Raw genomic sequence first — 18,590 nt, forward strand, 5'->3', positions numbered from 1 at the left:
GCGTTTTCATCGACGTTATTAACATTATCCCCTATGACAATCAGCCCGGACTGACAATTATTGACTTTATATCTGAAATGTCGTCATAGGCGGAGATAGACTTGAAAGTATGGGGGAGGGCAGTCATTATTGTTGGGGGGGAGGCACGATGATGATCATGCCAATTCGTATATACACATATACATTAGATCAGTCGACTCCACCTTTGACGCTGGGGGGGAATGCCCACATGCCTCTCCCGTATCTCCACCCATGTATGTCATTACAACCAAGGTCGTTATAACAGAGTTTGACTGTATGGTAGTATATTCGTGTCTTCATCATCTATCTCTCACCTACCTGTATTCATGCAAGTCGACGGCAACGTGGGATGTTGGTTCAATCCTTCGTAAGGAATACTATACATTTCCTCTTCTTGTTGCGATGTACTTTCATCCCTAGAGAGCTGGTCAACCGGAGACATGTATAGCGGACCATATTCCTCTTCGGCGGCGAGGGCGGCCAATTCCGCTCGGAGGTCCGCTGGTTCGCTGTACTCTTCAAAAACGACTAGCTGGAAAGAAAAAAGAAAAAAAATTCAGGAAAATGTAAAAATATGTAATTAATATTAAGAGATAATATTTTTTTTCTTCGGCCTGAAATATACTGAGAAATTGCATTTTCTGGATGTTGTGCCGAAACGAATATTTGGAAATAAAAGGGATTTGTCTCTTCCAGGAAAAGAACCCGACTCCTTTTGTATACCGAGCAAGTGCGCCAACCGATACACCAGAGACGCACTTTTCAATGCCTTACAACACGCACTGTTATTAGTGTGAAGCGCTGAATGCAGATATTGCAGACTCCCATGGCAACAAAAAAAATCGTATTGGTTCCTAAAAACGTCTTTGTGTAGTATCTAAATTTCAGGCTGAAAGCGAACTAAAATGAGACCGAGTTTGGAAAATAAGGCTTAATTATACAGTTGACCCCCGTCATAACGATCGTGCGTTATTGCGACCGTTCCACTATAATGACCGCCACGATAAGTCCCAAATGTCTTTTCATCTCACGTTTTCTTTCATCCAATATAACGACCCATGGAGACTATTCAATCCTATACAACGTCTGAACTCTCAGCTCATTACCAACCCCCCCCCCTTTTACAAAAATATGAAAAAAATCCGTGTCTTTTGTTTATCAAAATTGTATTTGATCTTGAATACTGGAGAATTTAGCACTTATAATGCGTGATGCATTTTAATTGAAACTGCGTACATCAAACAAAATTAATTATATAATATTTTATTCCATGCAAATAGGAATTCAAGGCTTTCAAGCAGAGGAGGGGGGTTAGTTCTAAAAAAGAAAATTTCCTTCTTGCGGTGCTAGACGAAGGTAACTCCAGTAGTTGGTTCATATATTTCTCAATTGATAGGACTAAAATCATCGTAGCATTGGAGCGAGAAACGGGGGAAAAAAGGGGGTGAGTGACTCCTTCTTGGTCCAATGGAAAAAGACTGGAGCTAACCTCCTCCCGCTGCAAACCCTTCAAATCAATTCCCTTGAGAAGTTTTCTCTCAAAACTTTCGATACAACGGCCTCCCAATATAACCTTCGTTTTCCGCGGACCAATGAGGGCGGAGGTCGTTATGAAGAACGGCGACTGGTATAAACTGCAAATGCGTAGAATCATCCAAGAAAAGTCCGACAATTTTTCACTGTTGTCGAACCGGAATCATCAATACACGGTCTGAACATGAAGTTCAGATAAAGAACTAAAGACTATTCATTTTACTTGCATTCCCAGTACAGTTTCTAAACTACATTACGGAAAGATTAATTGCTCCTAAACAGAGAAATTTTCAATTACTGTAGGAATGTTTCCTTTTTTTGCTAATTTATAGCGACTAATTGTTTCAGGATGTTTCTTCATGTTCTAGATATTCAAACAAGAAATAATTCCGATACAAAATACAAAAATGATTCTACCTTCGACAATGTTTTAGCGGTAGCCTCTCTCAGTCAATTATTCTATTTCAAGGAATATACTTATTAAAGAACTGAGTTAAAAAAAAAATGTCGGCTCAATAAACATTTCGAACACTTTTTAATGTAAATAAATCAATTTAGACACAGAATAGGAAGATAAATTACTCCGAGTAAAGAAAAAGACACATTTTTCAACCACCAAAGATTACTCAATCCCTACTCCAAAATTAGAATAAACAAAACTTATCCAAACTGTAATTAACATCGCATTTTTAAATACAAAGTAAAGATAAAATAATTAAATGTATAAACAATTACCATTGAAAAAATACATTTCGGAACGAAATCAACAACATGCTAGGAACTCGTTTAAATTCTTAAGAAAGTAAGAAAAATCGCTTTCCAGGCATGTAATTGGAACACGAAGAGAAAAATTTAGTCAAATTCAAATTTAAAGACTACTCGGCTCATCAATTAATTCCACCCGCTACAAAATCAACCCCTTAATTCCAAGAACCTGATAGGCGGACATGATAGGCCAGCGATAGTATATATAGGAGCTCTTTAAAAGTCTCTCTCCCCCTCTCTCCAAAAGATATTTATAAAGTATCGAAATTAAGGTTTAAATTTGAGCGGATGTAAAAGAGAACGCACTAATGACACCGACAAGGCAGAGTTAGAGACTCGAACCGACCCCGAAACATTCCTGGCTGTTGGAAGTTCCGAGGGATTTCCGGGAACTACGAGTAAGGGATTAAGGCGCTTAGCGTCCTGGATCAGGACCCTTCGGTTCTCTCTATTCAAGGACATCAGGACGGAGGAGGGTGGCAGTAATTACGGAAATTAATTAATCATTCATGAAGCGACGGTTCGAAGTTGTATACTGTGTGCCAAGTCGGATGAGGAGGAGGGGCATGGGATCTAAAGAGAGGAGGAGCAGTCCTCTTTGAGTGATAAGGTAAGAAGTTCGTGTAAGTCAAAAGCAATCCTGGAGCAGGAAATGATGAGAGTAAAAGGATTTACATTAACTTAAAATATATAAATATACAAAAAAATGTTCATAAGAAAGAGATCCGTAATTAGGTTCCATGTTACGGGCACTAATTAGTGAGGGGATCGATAAGTATGGTAAAATAAAAACCCAACGCACTCCTAGAAATTACGGTTGTCTACAACGAGTAAGGTAAATGCGCAAATGATTACAGTCAGAAACACATTTGAAACATTAATTTCATTTATATCTGAAACAAGTTTTTCAAACATTGACTTGAATGTATCGTAAGTCACTGTGCTATGAGATACAGATACAGTGAAACTTCATTACAACGATACTCGATTTAACAATAAATCCCTCTACAACGATATACTTTCTTATCTTTTTTGGAATTGTCTATAGCAGGGATTGCGAATCCGAGGAACGTCAACTGTATTCAAAAATTAAAGAAATTCTATTCCGTTCTTTTAATCAAAGTAATTCTCTCCAACTTTTAAACAAATCCTTTTCTTAAGACGGGATTACACAATAAAAGTTTTATAAAAGATATTTTACAAAACTTAAAAAAAAACCACTCCCAATAAGGCTATTGATTACATTCGCTCGAACGTAACCCGTACGCTTGTTGGTCGCATTTTTCCAGTTTTATGAAAGAACTTTGTATCAAATTTATATAGTGTATTGCCGGCCTTATGCGAATAATGATCTTGTAGGCTGCCAAACCTATATTTAGTTTGGTATAGAGAGAGGCACTTTTATACCAAAAGTATTATTAAAATAATAATTATGCAGTGACTCTTTCTATTCAAGGCGTCTTTGTCCGGTTTTTCAGCTTTGGCCATAGTAGCTGGACATCTTATGTGTATCAGATATATATACGAAGATATTAAGATATTCTTTACAACACTACGCTAAATCCTCTACAAACGGTAGTTGTGAGGATATTTCAAAACCTCTTCAAGGATATATTGTTTATACATTTCACTCAAAATCACCTTCAATATATTATTTTTAATCCCTCACTAGTATTTGTTCTTTCGAGGATGTTCAATAAAATCAGTATTTTGCATCCACCCTCCGAAAGTGTTTTTGAAAATCTACTTTCTGTGTAGTACACAAAAGTGTTATGCGGGAAATTACGGTACAGGGTGTAACTACTTTACATCCTGGAAATTGCATCTTTATCCAGGGATTTTCGGACTCGGGGAAGAAACATGATTGCATTGGGTCCACATTAAATTGCTTGGAATCCCAAGTTCAGAGGAAAATGCATGAAAATATAGAATATTCCCTGGAGAAATTTTCTAGCCCCCGCCCCTCCACCAGTTCTATTCTAAAGTTGCATGATAACCTATGACACTCCAGCATCGAAAAACCCCAAGAACGAATCGTTTTTCGAGTCTTTAGGTTATATCTGTGGCGAGTCCCGATTCTTTATAAACGAAAATGACGAAAATTCCATTGCCTCGTGCAACAGGGAGGGAGGACGTAAGCCCCATGGAACCGGGAGACCATTTAATTTCAGAGACTTCCTTATCTCTCAGGGTACCGTCAATTATCTCCAGCTATTATCTCTCCTACTGGGACCAGCTAAAAATCCGTTACGATCGAGTTCGGGAAAATTCCAGCGTAAAACGTTCGATCGGCGGAAATTGCCGTCGCGAAAATTTTCTGGAGTGTCCGTCAAAAGCACCTGCCGCGTTTTGATGGCCAGAAACTCCAGAGAGAGAAATAAACTTGGCTAATGGTTTTCCTCCTTTCTCCTATCTTTCTCTCTCTCGCTTTTCCCGTTCCCACGTCGATATATAAGCGAATGGATCGAGGATCCGAACGATCCTTTTTCATCTATTCGTTTCAAACTTTTATAAGATCCTATCCAAACTGGGTGAGATTAAATTCTAAACTGCTCCGTGAAATATGAGACATTGCTACCAAATCATACATTTATTCTGTACAGGGGGCATATAATGGACAGAACGCATATGGTATATATAGTCTTCCATTGGAAAAAGTTATTAGTGATTTATTTTTATAGCCGTGTTATAGAGAGTTCTCAGAGATAAATGCGTGGATTTCATAGATTATGTACGGGTCATTCTCACAGCATTGGACGGACAAAAAATGAATAAGAAAAAAATCAAAAATAAATGTCACCCAATGTTCCATTTTGAGCACCATTGCAGTATATGATTCCAATTTCAACACTTCTTTATGCGCTGATCAAATGAAATACGGTCAGCAGCAAAGTTTATTAAAAATCAATGGTGAAAAACATTCATATATAAGTTCAGCCCTTAAGAGATAAGCAAAATGCCACGTCAGATTTGCCTCTCGATTTCAGCACTTAACTTGATATTTATGCCTGACACTCGCAACATGCTCCATCGAGTTTGGTTGCTCATCTTCATTTTGGACAAGCACTCGGACTTTGAACGATTGTTTTTGTCAATTGTATTTTTTTTCTTGAGAGAATAGATTGTTAATTTGTCATTGTTTTTCTAGAGCACGATTTACATTCTCAAAGAGAAGTTTTTAGATGAAACATGAAACACTGCAGCTTGATGTTTGCAACCAAGAAATTTGGATTTTTTTTTTCACTCTTTTTCCCTCTTAACTTATGATCACACCTTCCTTCTGGTTAGGGGCCATTCAAGTATTACGTCAGCATCTGGGGGGGGGGGGAAGTTTCGGATTGGCTGACTTTTGATGACAGGGGGGGAGGGGGGGTTTGAAGGTTGCTTACGTCATCAACCACCCCTTTTTGAAGATATGAAATACTCTAAGCTACTGCGAAATTTTGCTGACGGGGGGAGGCGGGTCAGTGTTTTGCTGACAAGCGGGGGGGGGGGGTTGAAATCATATATTTCTCACAAGAAAAGTATCCATTTAATAAAGACACTCGCATATTCTTTTTTTTTTAATAAACCTATTTTGTGAATTAATTTACTATTCCAATTGATTTAAAAGGAGGTTGAATGATACATTCAGGAAATTACAGAAGGAAATGAATACATTCTTTCTAAACGCCAAAATTTGATAGGTGACAACTGGTCTGACAGAACTTGAACCAATGTTTTCCAAATATCACACAGGCGGGGGCAAAAAGCTAGGGAAAATTTTCATTCGGCTATAAACTATTGATAAAAGATATTTAAAATTATGAAAAAAGATAACATACGATAAAGTATACCGATTCTAAAAATATATATCACTCAAAAATAATATTTTTTTTTGTTTGAAAGTTATCATTATAAAATTTGAAAAATGGGCTGGCAAACAGCCAGGAGAAGGGCCATTTCTTTAACAGAGAAAAATTTGTTTGAGCAAATTTGAAAAATCTATTGATGAAAAAATTATAGAGTAGTGACTTGTCAGAAACAATAAATATGAATAGAGAGTGACAAAGAAAAAAAAATTCTGTGCCACATATATTAAATGTGAACTGTTGGGGAAAAAATAGTAATGGCATGAATGAATTTTAAAATGCTGTAGGGCCTCTTTTCCTGTGGGGTGATAATGAAAAAAAAAAAAGACTGACTTAACGCCTAAAAGTGAAAAACTACAAATAACCTACTTCTTTAGCCGACCGCTTACTAATGTGCAGTATAAATACTCAATACTAAATTATAAATTACAAAACTATTTACAATGCATTATAATCGTGGCTTTTTTTGTGAAATACAACTTTACACACGCCTTATTTTTCATTAATCAATCGTATAACCTTGCAAACAGACCATGTGGCATTAATCGTGCAGTTGTTCAAGCATTTCACTCATAGTTAGAAAAACTGATGACAGATGACGGCGCTACACATAACAAGCATTACACAGAAACAAGCCTCACGTGAGGTCCACAACACGTGCCAATGCAGTAGAAGTTCCGCAGAGGAATTTGGATGAGAAGCATGTGCGGTTTAGTAGTAGTACTAGTTCAAGCAGATGCAGAACGATCTACAATTGAATATGGAACTGAACTCGTTCAATACTATGTAAATGAATGAAATTTCTTGTAAGTGTTTCTCATTTGGGGAAAAACTAAACAATTTTCATGAGGCTTCGTACTTATTGAAATAGATTTTGGTTCTTGAAATAGATTTTAATAATAATTTACCTTTTGGCCAACTGTTTCGTTATCCACCCAAATGGCTCACTTCCAGCTCACGTAATCCAATCAGTGAAACGCATAATAGTAATACGCAATGTCCCTCTCTGTTAAAATTTAATACTTTAGCGGAGATATCTCTCGCATTGTCCAATTAATAACTTAGTACAGAGAAAGAAACCTCGTGGAGTTTTAAATTAACTCAGATGGAGTTTCACATATCACGACTAAGAGGAAGCTTTTCATTTCAAAAGCAACAGAGATGCATCTAATTGGAGCGACATTCCAACAAATGCATAATCCCTGTTTCCCAACATCCGTCTAAGAATTCAAGACCACCACAGCGGAGACACTCTCAAATTGAAGACGGAATATACTTTAAAGCAACACGCAGCACGATGGTGTCATCTGAAAAGAAGTTACTTTTCAAGAAGAGCGGGTCTCTATATAATACCCACTTCGTATAAGATACTACAGTACTCGTACATTTCTAATGTACAGAGAAAAGGCTGGAAGAGAGAGATTTCTCGTGTAAATTAAAAATTTCATTTCGGTAAAGCGTACCCGAGTCTTCATTAGTGAGAGAGAAAGAGACGCACGAGGGAATTTAGAGACGCAGAGAGCGAAATTCATTTATTCATTGACTGAAGCGGACACTAGACAGTCATCGCGAACAATGGCTAGAAAATTCTCCAAGAGAAAATGGCGAAATATGAAAAGAGCGAGATAAACATTCAAGATCTCCATAGTGTATAACGACGCTTTTACCGAGAGTTCCCATACACGTCTAATGTGGATTTAGAAGATGGGGGAATGGCATATATGTAACCCAAATGTTTCTGCAGTACACAAGATACATTCTTTGTTAACCAGCGATTAAGGTGATTTAAGTATTCTACCAACATTTTCTCATTATCAATCATTACAATCAAAGTTGGCGTGCTGTGAACCGTCTACGTTTTAATTACCGATCAGAAGATTTTGATACTTTGTGAATAGCTTCTAAGACATTACCAACATACGAGTAAAAAAGAAATTTTATCTATAGGATTATTCCTATGCTTCTTTTATAAGGGTAAAAATGTGCCTTCTAGAAAATATTGTAAATAAGTATACAGTACAGTATTATATTACATGTAAGAAACACATCATTGAACTGGATCCACTACTATCACCTATGAAATAAAAACTGCGACTGTTGAGATTCGCGGGTTGAAATTGATGACCGGTTTTTGATAAGTGCCGCATTGAAAAACGCAATATAGTATGATATTAATAAATATTTTATGAGCAATAATATTGCTTAAATTGTCAAGTTTGCTTCAAAATTTTAACAGTTGTTGTTCGTGTACGGTAAACTCACATTAATGAAATGCGCAAAAATACTTTTTGACTTCTTGTAGTTATAATTGAAAAAAATATAGATTAGAATTGAACTCATTCTGCCCTATACGTTGTGCGCAAATAGCAACTATTGAAATTTTTAAACAAATTTGACTATTTAAGCAATATAACATTTATTAACATCATAGTCAATTGACTTCCTCCATGCGATACACCAATTGAAAACCGCTTACCGATTCCAATCGAAAAATCACAATAGTTGTATTTTTTATTCAATAAGTGGCAGCAGTTATTCCAGAGTTCAATGATGTTTCTTACATGTAATATGATACTCTATGTATTCTTATTTTCAATATTTTCTAGAAGGCGCAGTTTTGCTGATGAAATTTTATTTTTACCCGCATATATTGGTTATAGACAAAAAGGGATTAAGAAAGGCACAATTTTTTTCATGGTGAGTAAGTTTACAAACATAAGGTTAGGGTAGTTAGTTGCATAAGTTTAGGGGTTATGCCTCCATGTACAAAGATTGTTTTGCTGGCCGAAAAATATTCCTTATAAGTTATTGCATAAGGTAGAACCAGAAAGTTGTTCATAAATTTCATTTTCAACTCATCAGGATATAATAATTTGCATAAAGAAGAAAAAATTGGTAATTTTTCATTTACTAGAAGTGAAGATTGTCGAGTTGCAGAATTTACTTCCACTTCGAGGGACACCCAGGGCAATCTAAACATGGGTCCCACCTGGGCACGGCATGAGAGCCCATGGCCTCCACATCCTGCAGTACAACCCCCAGGTCAGATGGTGCATGAGCTCTCCCTCTATTATGAATTTATTGTTTAAAAAATAAAATATGATAAGAATTATCTCAGACCAGCCGGGCTGGAGCCCTCTCAGCCCCACCTCCCTTGTGGGGTAAACCTAAGTTAAATATAGAGGCTTCCACGATAAATTCTGGCGCAATAATTAATGGCAATAAATATGCGTATTAACAGGTGATGCCTAAGCCCTAAAAATTTCAAATAAATTTAAAACTTCTTAATGGACCACTCGCAACTGATCACTGGAACAACTCAATCACGATCAAACCATAATGAAAAAAAAATTGTGGTGTGTATAACAAAGTCTTGGTAAATTGAAAAAAAATATGTAGGAGCCAAGCAATGATGTTTTGCTCAGGAAAAAAGGGGCTAAATAATGTTTTCTTTTACTTTTCCTATGTTAAAAGCGTAATGGAATCATAAAATTTTATTTCGCAATTAGACTCCAATTTAGAAATTCACTCAAATTTAGCAATCACATTTAGAACATTTCATGTGCCACTACTGATTTTTTAGTCGCTAAGGCGACCTGGCGCTTCGATTTGTCTAGCACTGATGTGTAATATTTAAAAAAAAACTGAATAAAGCAATTTAAACTTCTCATGATCAAGAATTTCAATCATTTAAATCACACAGCGTTCGAGTAACACTAAAATTTTCAGAAAATTTTAAAATAAAACCATCCAAAAAAAAAAGAAAATCGAAAGTTTTCGTAGCTTCAAAATTATCTGCTACATATATCGAATATTTTCGAACGTTGTATAAAAGAGGATCAGGACAAGCTCCGTTACAACAACTACTACTTCCATCAGAATTCCGGGGCGACTCGAGATACAATATATACCAAAGTATCCATAAATTAGGGGAAAATACGGGTATGGATAAGAGGGAGGCGTTATATATATAGATAGAAGAAGAAAAAAATTGCATCATCTCATTCTCACTATATACTGAGTGTCCACGGGAAAGTAAAAAAAAAAAAAATTGGTGAGAGGAAAACTTCCATTTCGCACTTCAAAGCCTATTTCTTTCCCTTTCAATGCCAAGCTGGACAAAAGCCCTTGGTAGAACCTATCCCGCACATATTTTCTCTCCAGAGTCCACCGATCCCTTCCTCCAACACTCACTCTCGCACACACACACCCTTCAACTATCCTCCTATATTAGGATCATTTCTCAGCCCCCGTGCCGTACAAGTACGAGTTCTGCATACAGAGAAGGCAGTCGAACACGGGATTTTTATATGGGGTCGTAAGCTTCCAGGAGAAATCCCAACCACTCTTGGGGAAATAGAACCCAAAGGTATATGAGGAATCGCGAGTTTTCCTCAGAGGGTGGATAGCGGTGTTGGATGGAGGTTGCACACACACCGAACGCGACGAGCAAATATGGTTCGACCTTTCTTTCTTGCTTTTTTTTTTTTCCTGGCAGGGACGTGTGTGTTTAGAAAGAGTTTGGATACTGCCCAAACTACATATGCGCAACCTAAAACATGTCAGCACTTTCCGTAATGCGCACCGAACTGGAAATATATTCATCCTGACAGCCCGAGAAATCCTCTTATAAAATGTGAAAAAAGTTACTTTATACTATGCACATATTTCTTGTGAATGAGGAACATTAAGTAAATATAGCGCAACTATGTTCAGAAAGATTTGCATTTTTCTTCGTACGTCGGATTCATGTGAATATATTCCTCACATCAAAAAAACTTGTACCTCCAAGAAAGTACCTCCAAGAGTCACTAGATAATGCATATAAAGCGCAGTGTAGATCTAATATAATGAGTAAGGTTTAATAACAAGACTCTCACTAGAACTGATGATTTGCACTTTTAACGATGAACGTTCAAAAGCTATTTTGCGAGCAAAATTAGGAAACGTTCGCTATAACGTCTAAATTCTAGAAAATGGTAATTTTTCTTTCTTTAAGCATAATAGGAAGAATGGGTTACTATTACTATGGCCGCAAAAGATGATCGTTAATATTCCTCGAAACCAACGTTTCTCAACTCAAAGGCCAGTAAAATTTCTGAAACAATCGACGAAAAACTTAGACTGAGTAGAGTGACCATATGAACCATATTTTGCATACGGGACATTCCTGTATATTTGGTCGTAACGGCATTCTTCACTGTTCTGTTTTGTCAATAAATCTTGTTTGAATTTGTAGTCTTTATACAATTGAAAAGCGGGGTGTGTTTGGTCTTTAAAGGTCAAAGTCTTTACACAATGAAGATAATTTTCATAATTTATAAATTACATTAGTAATTATGGGTATAAATGTTTATCATACATTTTTTTTATGTTCAGCGTTTTTTTTCAGTGAAAAATAGCCTATTGTAATTTTCTATGGATTTTTTATTATTTTGCCATACATTGTTGAATTTTCAGTAGTTTTAACAATAATTATTGATATTTTTCCGAATTGAAGCAAATTTTCACGATGTGCCACAATTTTTCATATTTAAGAGCTAATTCCCGTATTTTTCATGAAGAATTTAAATTCCCCCTCACCACCTCCGATCTTGGTGTGTACGTGTGAGTGCGTGCGTTTGTGAAATACAATAAAGTTTGTTCACCCTGATTTGTAGTGATTTAAAAATCAATTTTTGGATGAAAATTATCGATGTCCCGTATTTATTCTGAATCTCTGCTACCTCAAGTATGAAGGCCTAATTTCTTTGTTTAAACGTTTAAGATATATCACCTTGCATGCAATTGAATAATTCTTCATTCAATTAAAATAATATTATCATGTCGTTTTCGTAGACTATAGGTTGAGAAACACTGCTCCAAAGGCAATGGTTACCAATATCTTACGTTCCGTGTATCGCATAGAAATGAGTAGGAGGCTTGCTCATTCGTAGATATTGTATGCGAAGGAAGCATGCACATAGTTAGAAACGCACTTGTGGGGTCCATAGTCTAAAAAGTACGTGGTACGTGTTTCTCTTCCCTATATATCTGTGGGAGATCTATTCTTACCCACTAAAAATGCGTGCGTTGTGTGTATACTTAATCTTTGGTGTATAATAAGATAATTCAAGAAAAGGTAGAGAAATTTTGAAGTTTTTGGTTTATTCTTACTTGAAGTATGGGAGTAGACAGAGAGCGCAGGGTCACACAGACCCGTCTCCTCTTTCTGGTGTTAAAACAAACAAACGCAAAATCATATACAATACAAAAGAAAGACGATACAAGCAAAATGATACATACACTATGCAACTATAATGGTTGCCTGCCCTTTAGAAATGAAAAGACACAAGCAACTCCCCAAAAACAGCCATGTTATGCTTCAAACACATTTTTTTTTTAATATTCATTATACTACTGTCATCAATGAATGTGGATATAAAGATCAGAAAATGCAAAATAAACAAGTTCTGAATGGTTGGTACACCGTGCCTCATCTTCTCCTTACTATAACGTTTTCAACGAATGACCGGTGGACCACTGAGTTCTTCGATAACTAATGTTTAGTATAGCGTAGTTGTCTACAGTGCATCGAAGGTTGAAATCGCCTACCCAAATTCATCAACGCTGGTCGTCCACTGAAAGTAAATACGAGCGAAAACAAGTCGCGGAACAATACGCTTGTATTGTAAGTGGTCTTGCATATGCATAATACTTCACTTGTTCCGAGACTTCTTTTTGCTCGTAGTATCTTCAAGTAGACCACCGGGCTAATCTTTGGCTTTCATCACATGCTGTGTCCAGAAAATTCACCGAAAATATTTGATAGCGATGAATTTTCCCGATGAATCGCGTGAAGACGAATTTCCCCACAAACCATCAGGATATCATACTCGAAGTATGTTGGAATAAAACTCAAAATACGCAAATAAATGAGAAAAAAAAATGGAATCTATTGCCTTCAAATCGCCAAGAAAATATGGCAAGGAATTATTCAAAATCCTCCAGAGTCCATGGAGACGAACGACTTCAAATCATTCAACACAAAAATTTTCTCCAGATAAAGACGCTCAAGAAAAATAAAGGTGCACCAGAGCCGCCATAACATACCGAAAAGCGGAGCAGGAAAATAAATATTAAAAAAAAAACCCCAGGAGAGAATAAATATCACAATATTTCAAAACAAACCGCCCACGGAGAGAAATCTTCACTTCTCGAGAAGATCTGGCCTGGGAATAAAAGACACGCAGAAGTAAAGCCAAGGAGAATTTGCTGGTGCTGCCTTTTACGGGAGGCAGGTGGCTCCCAGACGGGCGGCAAACAAAAATGTGACTGTAAATTTAATATACGGCAGATCCTTGCCGTATACATAGAGATAGATATATATTTCTCCTCCTTTTTCTTGGCCATTGAAAAATATAACGCAACGAACCTCCAATCGGGAAGTTTACGTGTTCGTTTATTTCAGTAGAAGGGCAGATTCCTTATAAAGCCTTTTTCGAATTTTTACGTGCATGGATATTCCACCGAAGACAAGAAAACACCGCGCACTTTTGTTTTTGTTAGAGTCTAGAGCTGTTTCTGTTAAGGAAAGAGTCAGGCACATCTCGAGTTTACGACTAAGAATCTCTTACAGAAAAGAATTTCGTCGAAAGTTTGGATAAAGCGATACGCACACCCACACACAAGAAAAAAAGACATCTCTTACAACGTAATCGCTCTACTTTGTCGAAACTCTTCCGAGTGTACTAACCCTTGAAGTGCCATAAAGTTTCCAGGGAAAATCTTGAGGGAAGGGACTTTTGTTTTTTATACTGGGAGAAGATTGAATTTTTAAAAGTCATACAACACGGGCGGGGGGGGGGGGGGATGTCAAAACAATTTAGAACGGCGAAATAACAGGATTCGTGACTGGGACAGGTTCGGTTATATGTGAGTCGTATTCAATCTCAGTGATGAAAATGAGAAGAGAGTCGGTTGGAAATTCATAGCCCTAAGGCAACGTTTCTAAAGTGGGTTCGTCGAGACATCAACAGAGGTTCCAAGAGAAATGGATTTTTCAGTGTAATATTAAGTTGTATGAAGAGAGAGCGTTGCTCTCTTATACGGATCCCTTAAAATGATATCCATGTGAGGAAGCCCTGAAATAATATCAAAGATCACAACAGGCAAAATTTCCAACGAGGTGGATGAAAAAAGATAGCCACACAAAACATGGACAGAGTGTCTCACAATTGACTTCCTAACCGTACATGCATCTCGTACACATTCCTCTGCGGAATTCATAACGAATGTAGAGATTCACTTCCGGCACATGGCGGAATGCGTGTTCTGAGTTATGTGTGGCCCCTAACGTATTTAAGTTGTTGAGTTGCGCTTGTTTAGTGTTCATGTGTTCAGGTTGCCATCTGCCTGGAAATGCTTGAATGTCAGTGTTTCATGTTATGGCAGTATCGTGTTGTAGGTCTGCCTGCTCTCTGCGGACAGATTTTTAAATGCAATATTCGCAGAGATATTTGAATTCAAAAAGCGAAGAAAAATTGGGAAAAAAATCATTTTCGCTTATTTATAATCGTAATTTCACAAAACTATGATCCAAACTGACACCATTTTCTAGATTAATCACCATAACATCTCTATTCAACATTTTTTTTTTTTTTTTTTGCTGATATTGCCTGGAGGAAGATCAAGCATTGATATTAAACATTTTTTTATTCCTTATGTAGCTCAAATATGCATTTTTTTTTTTCAATTAAATTTTGGACCATAATGGTGTTAGGAAGTCTCAACTAGAGTCCATCATATATTTCGTGTTATAAATCGCTTGAGAACCATAGTTGAGAGAATCTACTTCAACTATATCATCCATTCTATCTTTGCTAGAAGATGAAGAAGAGGTTTTCTAAATTCCACCCCTAAGTGGTGGGGGGGGGGGGGAGGGTGGAGGTCATAGAGAAATCACGCCGGGCCAAAACCGTTGAAGTCCATCATGAAATTTGGTTAGAAGTTTCATTTCATGACTATGAGAGGGATTTTCGAAATTCGACCGATAAGGGGGTCGTAAGGGGATTCAATAGGGAGTCGTATTAATTTTGTCAGTATTTTTGTATTGTAGACATTCACTGAGAAGCGCATTTCCAAAATTCAGCCCCCTTGGGGGGGGGGGAGTTCAAAGGTTATATGGATCAATCATCACTGAGCCGAAATCGTTGAAGCCATAAATAATAAATTTAGTGAATATTATATTTTATGATGTAAATATCCACGAAGACGTGATTTCTAAGAATTCATCCCCCCCAAGGGGTCATGAAGGGTTCAAATGTTACGTGAGGAATCTTCGACGAGTAATTTTCAGATTACTAAATCCACGCGAGTCACCTTATGGTCCATAAAAATGGTTGGACCACAGTTGAGAGCAAAGTATAATTTTTTCTAATATTTTTCCTATAATTATTTTTATACACACGCAACAGTAAAAATGTTCATTAAATTACCTGTAATACAGGACATCATTAGCACAGAACAACTTATAGTAGCTTGTAGCCGAGAAAGTTTGCAGCTGGACGATACAATGTGAAAAACACAACGGTACTACTTTTTTCCCCAACTTTCCTCCGGTTTTTGAATTAAATACCTCTGCGAATATTTCACTTAGAAAAGTGATTTTTTTGGGCATCAAGGGTAACAACTTTCTAATTGGGTTTTTAGGTACAGGATGGCCGTATAAAGATTTTTATTTTATTCTAATAACAATATACCTTGAAACTTGCATAATATAGCTAAAATTCCTGACTTCGCACATTTATATCCCGCAAGAATGACTTAAATGTGTGTCACCGTTTTCTTGCCATCCTATTTTGAAAACCGTCAGTCCATTGTGGGGCATTTTGCATGTCACATTTGCATGGATACTGTGTCAAACATTTTGTTGCCCATGCTACTTTACGGGTGACTTCTATACAGGGCGAGAACTAGAAGGTGGGGGAATCGCCCCGTATGGCAAATTTTAGAACCAAAAATACCGTTAGAAACTCATCGAATTTTGCTGCGGTTGGGGGGGGGGGGAGGGGTGGTAAAAGGATGTTTTCGCCCTTCCTTACAAAAATCCTAGTTACGGCCCCGCTTCTAGCACAGATATGCAAAGGTTGCAGGTTAAAACGTAAAAATACTTCTCAAGGATAAGCAAGTATTATGTTTCAGGGGCTCCCTAAAACATACGTATCATTTCAAGCTTCTTTAGGACATTTATACTTATACTTATACCACTTCATACCACCCTAGGTTATGAAAATTATTTCACTGGTTTGAACAGTGGTTCCCAACCTGGAGCTGCATGGCTCCCTCGTGGTCGTCGCATGAAACGAAGGGCACCGCGGGTGAAAATCAAGTGGAAGGGGGAGTCATGACAGGAGTATAGCAGGAGGGCCGCACAGAAAACCGTGAAAAAATTTAGTTGGGAAGAAATGAAGCTCGCAAGTGAATAGCCTGTAAAATTGTGGATACTTCCAGTATTTAGCGGAACTGTCCATGAAACCAGATTCATTTGGCCTCGCGGGTTTTCGTGTCAACGTACACGTTGAGATCTGATACTACTGTTTTCGAGAGTAAACATGTAAATATATGTGAAGCCTCCAGTTTGTGCGAACTACAGAGGCCGAGAATATATTTGCCCTCAATATCGAGAAGGCCTTGCATAGAACTCCCGTTCTGAAAGAAAGCTCGCTAAACTCGGTCAGCGGTCTCGAGACTGTTGATGCAATCTTTGTTCACTAGAAATTTACTCAAACTAAATTTATTTAATAGAAAGGGTCTCGTGCTTTGATGAGAGAGACGAGGGGTGATCGAGTGGGTCGCGAGAAACAAATGTGGTCAAAGAATGGGCAGAAATTTTTAAGAAACACTGCCCAAAAAAATCATCTCAAAGGTTTTTCAAGGGTAAAAATGTTGAGAAACACTAAGCCAGGGGTTCTTAACCTACGGGTCACCGGAGCTTTCGAGATGGGTGGTACAAATCCACTAACAACCACAGATTCTTGAACTATGGATCACGACATAAATTCGATTTCCACGGGCTTCCGAGATGAGTCGTACAAATACATTTATAGCCAGGGGCTCCGGAGCTATGGGTCACGACCCAAACTTGATGCGCGGGATATTTCCCCAGACGGGTCGTACGAATCCACTTACAGCCAGGGATTCTTGAGCTACGTGTCATGACCAAAACTTTACTCCGAGATGGGTCGCACGAGAACAATTACAGACAGGGATTTTGAGCTATGGGTCACAACCCAAACTTGATTTGGTAGAGGTTCCGAGATGAGCTGTACAAATCAACTCACAGCCCCGTTAAAAGTGCAATAACTGAGTCCTATCCACTTATTTGCTTCACTAATCTCGAAAACAAACAGTACCATTGGTCGCAAAGGTAGTCTTTTTTGTTGATTTCGGATCGCGGCTGAAAAAAAGGTTAAGAACCCCTACGCTATATAAGATAAGCTGTACATTCCACATAATACGCCATGCATTTTATTAGTCTGTGTTGCCAGATCCCACTTTTTTCAACTAAAAAAAGTATATAGCACCTGATAAAATGAAATTTCATTTGTCATTTCCTTCCAAATTTATCTTTTTTTTCCCACACTAAAAACTTGAAATAACTTCCAGAAGAGGACCTCAAGGAGAGCACCGATGATAAGAGACACTCAAACATCAACAGAAGTCCATAACAGAATTTTTTTTTTTTCTTCTGGAAGTTTAGCTGGTCTTGACGGCTTCTTTCTGGACTATGACTGATGACACTTAATGACCGTAAGCCCTCGTGTCTTCAAAAAAAAAGGGGGGGAGGGGACGGACTTTCCAACACATCGTCCAGCTCGACCCGTCATCATCATTGCTGCCTACACACCATTCTTTAAAAAATAAAATAAAATAGCAAAAATAGAAGCCAGCAGCATGAAATTCTATTAGATCGGAATCTATAAGAGTCCACATTAAATTTCGTGGCAACGCGCCTGTGCAGCAGCTGACCAATAAAAATTCTTGCTCCAGCTGGACACATTCCAGACGTCCTTCCACTAAGAAATGAAATAAATCTCTCCAAACTGAATTTATCAACTGGAAACTAACAGACTCGCACGTATTGATTAGATTATGGATGAGAGAAGTTACTCGGGCGACTCTATTCCGCAAAAGCGATGATGTATACGCGTATTTTTCAACAACAATAAAAAAAGAAATGTATGGCAGTAGTGAAGTCTCATTGGTTATTATTAAGTAGTATAGCGCCATTTCTAACTTTACACTTGTCCTGATGGCTGCTTGCTTGGCACTTATTAGAATGCTGATTCCTGATGGTTAAGATTGCTTGAATAATAAATTTTGTAACTAAGATCTTCATAATAGCTTTTGCATCAACGCTCTTCATAATAGTTTTCTCCA

At 37.5% G+C, this 18,590-nt stretch overlaps 1 protein-coding gene across 1 annotated transcript in view; it reads right to left on the reverse strand.

Moving 5' to 3' along the window:
• Positions 1-18,590, reverse strand: part of LOC149071142 (uncharacterized) — a 384,675-nt gene that overhangs the window by 233,613 nt on the left and 132,472 nt on the right. The window contains exon 3 of the mRNA XM_089248128.1: positions 340-553. Coding sequence (XP_089104254.1) covers positions 340-553 — 214 coding nt within the window. The remainder of the gene's footprint in view (positions 1-339; positions 554-18,590) is intronic.

This window comes from Pholcus phalangioides, unplaced genomic scaffold (genome assembly GCF_987345545.1).
Source record: "Pholcus phalangioides strain wild (caught in Gottingen) unplaced genomic scaffold, Ppha-v1.0 ptg000019l_1, whole genome shotgun sequence".
In the NCBI taxonomy this organism is placed as follows: Eukaryota; Metazoa; Arthropoda; class Arachnida; order Araneae; family Pholcidae; genus Pholcus; species Pholcus phalangioides.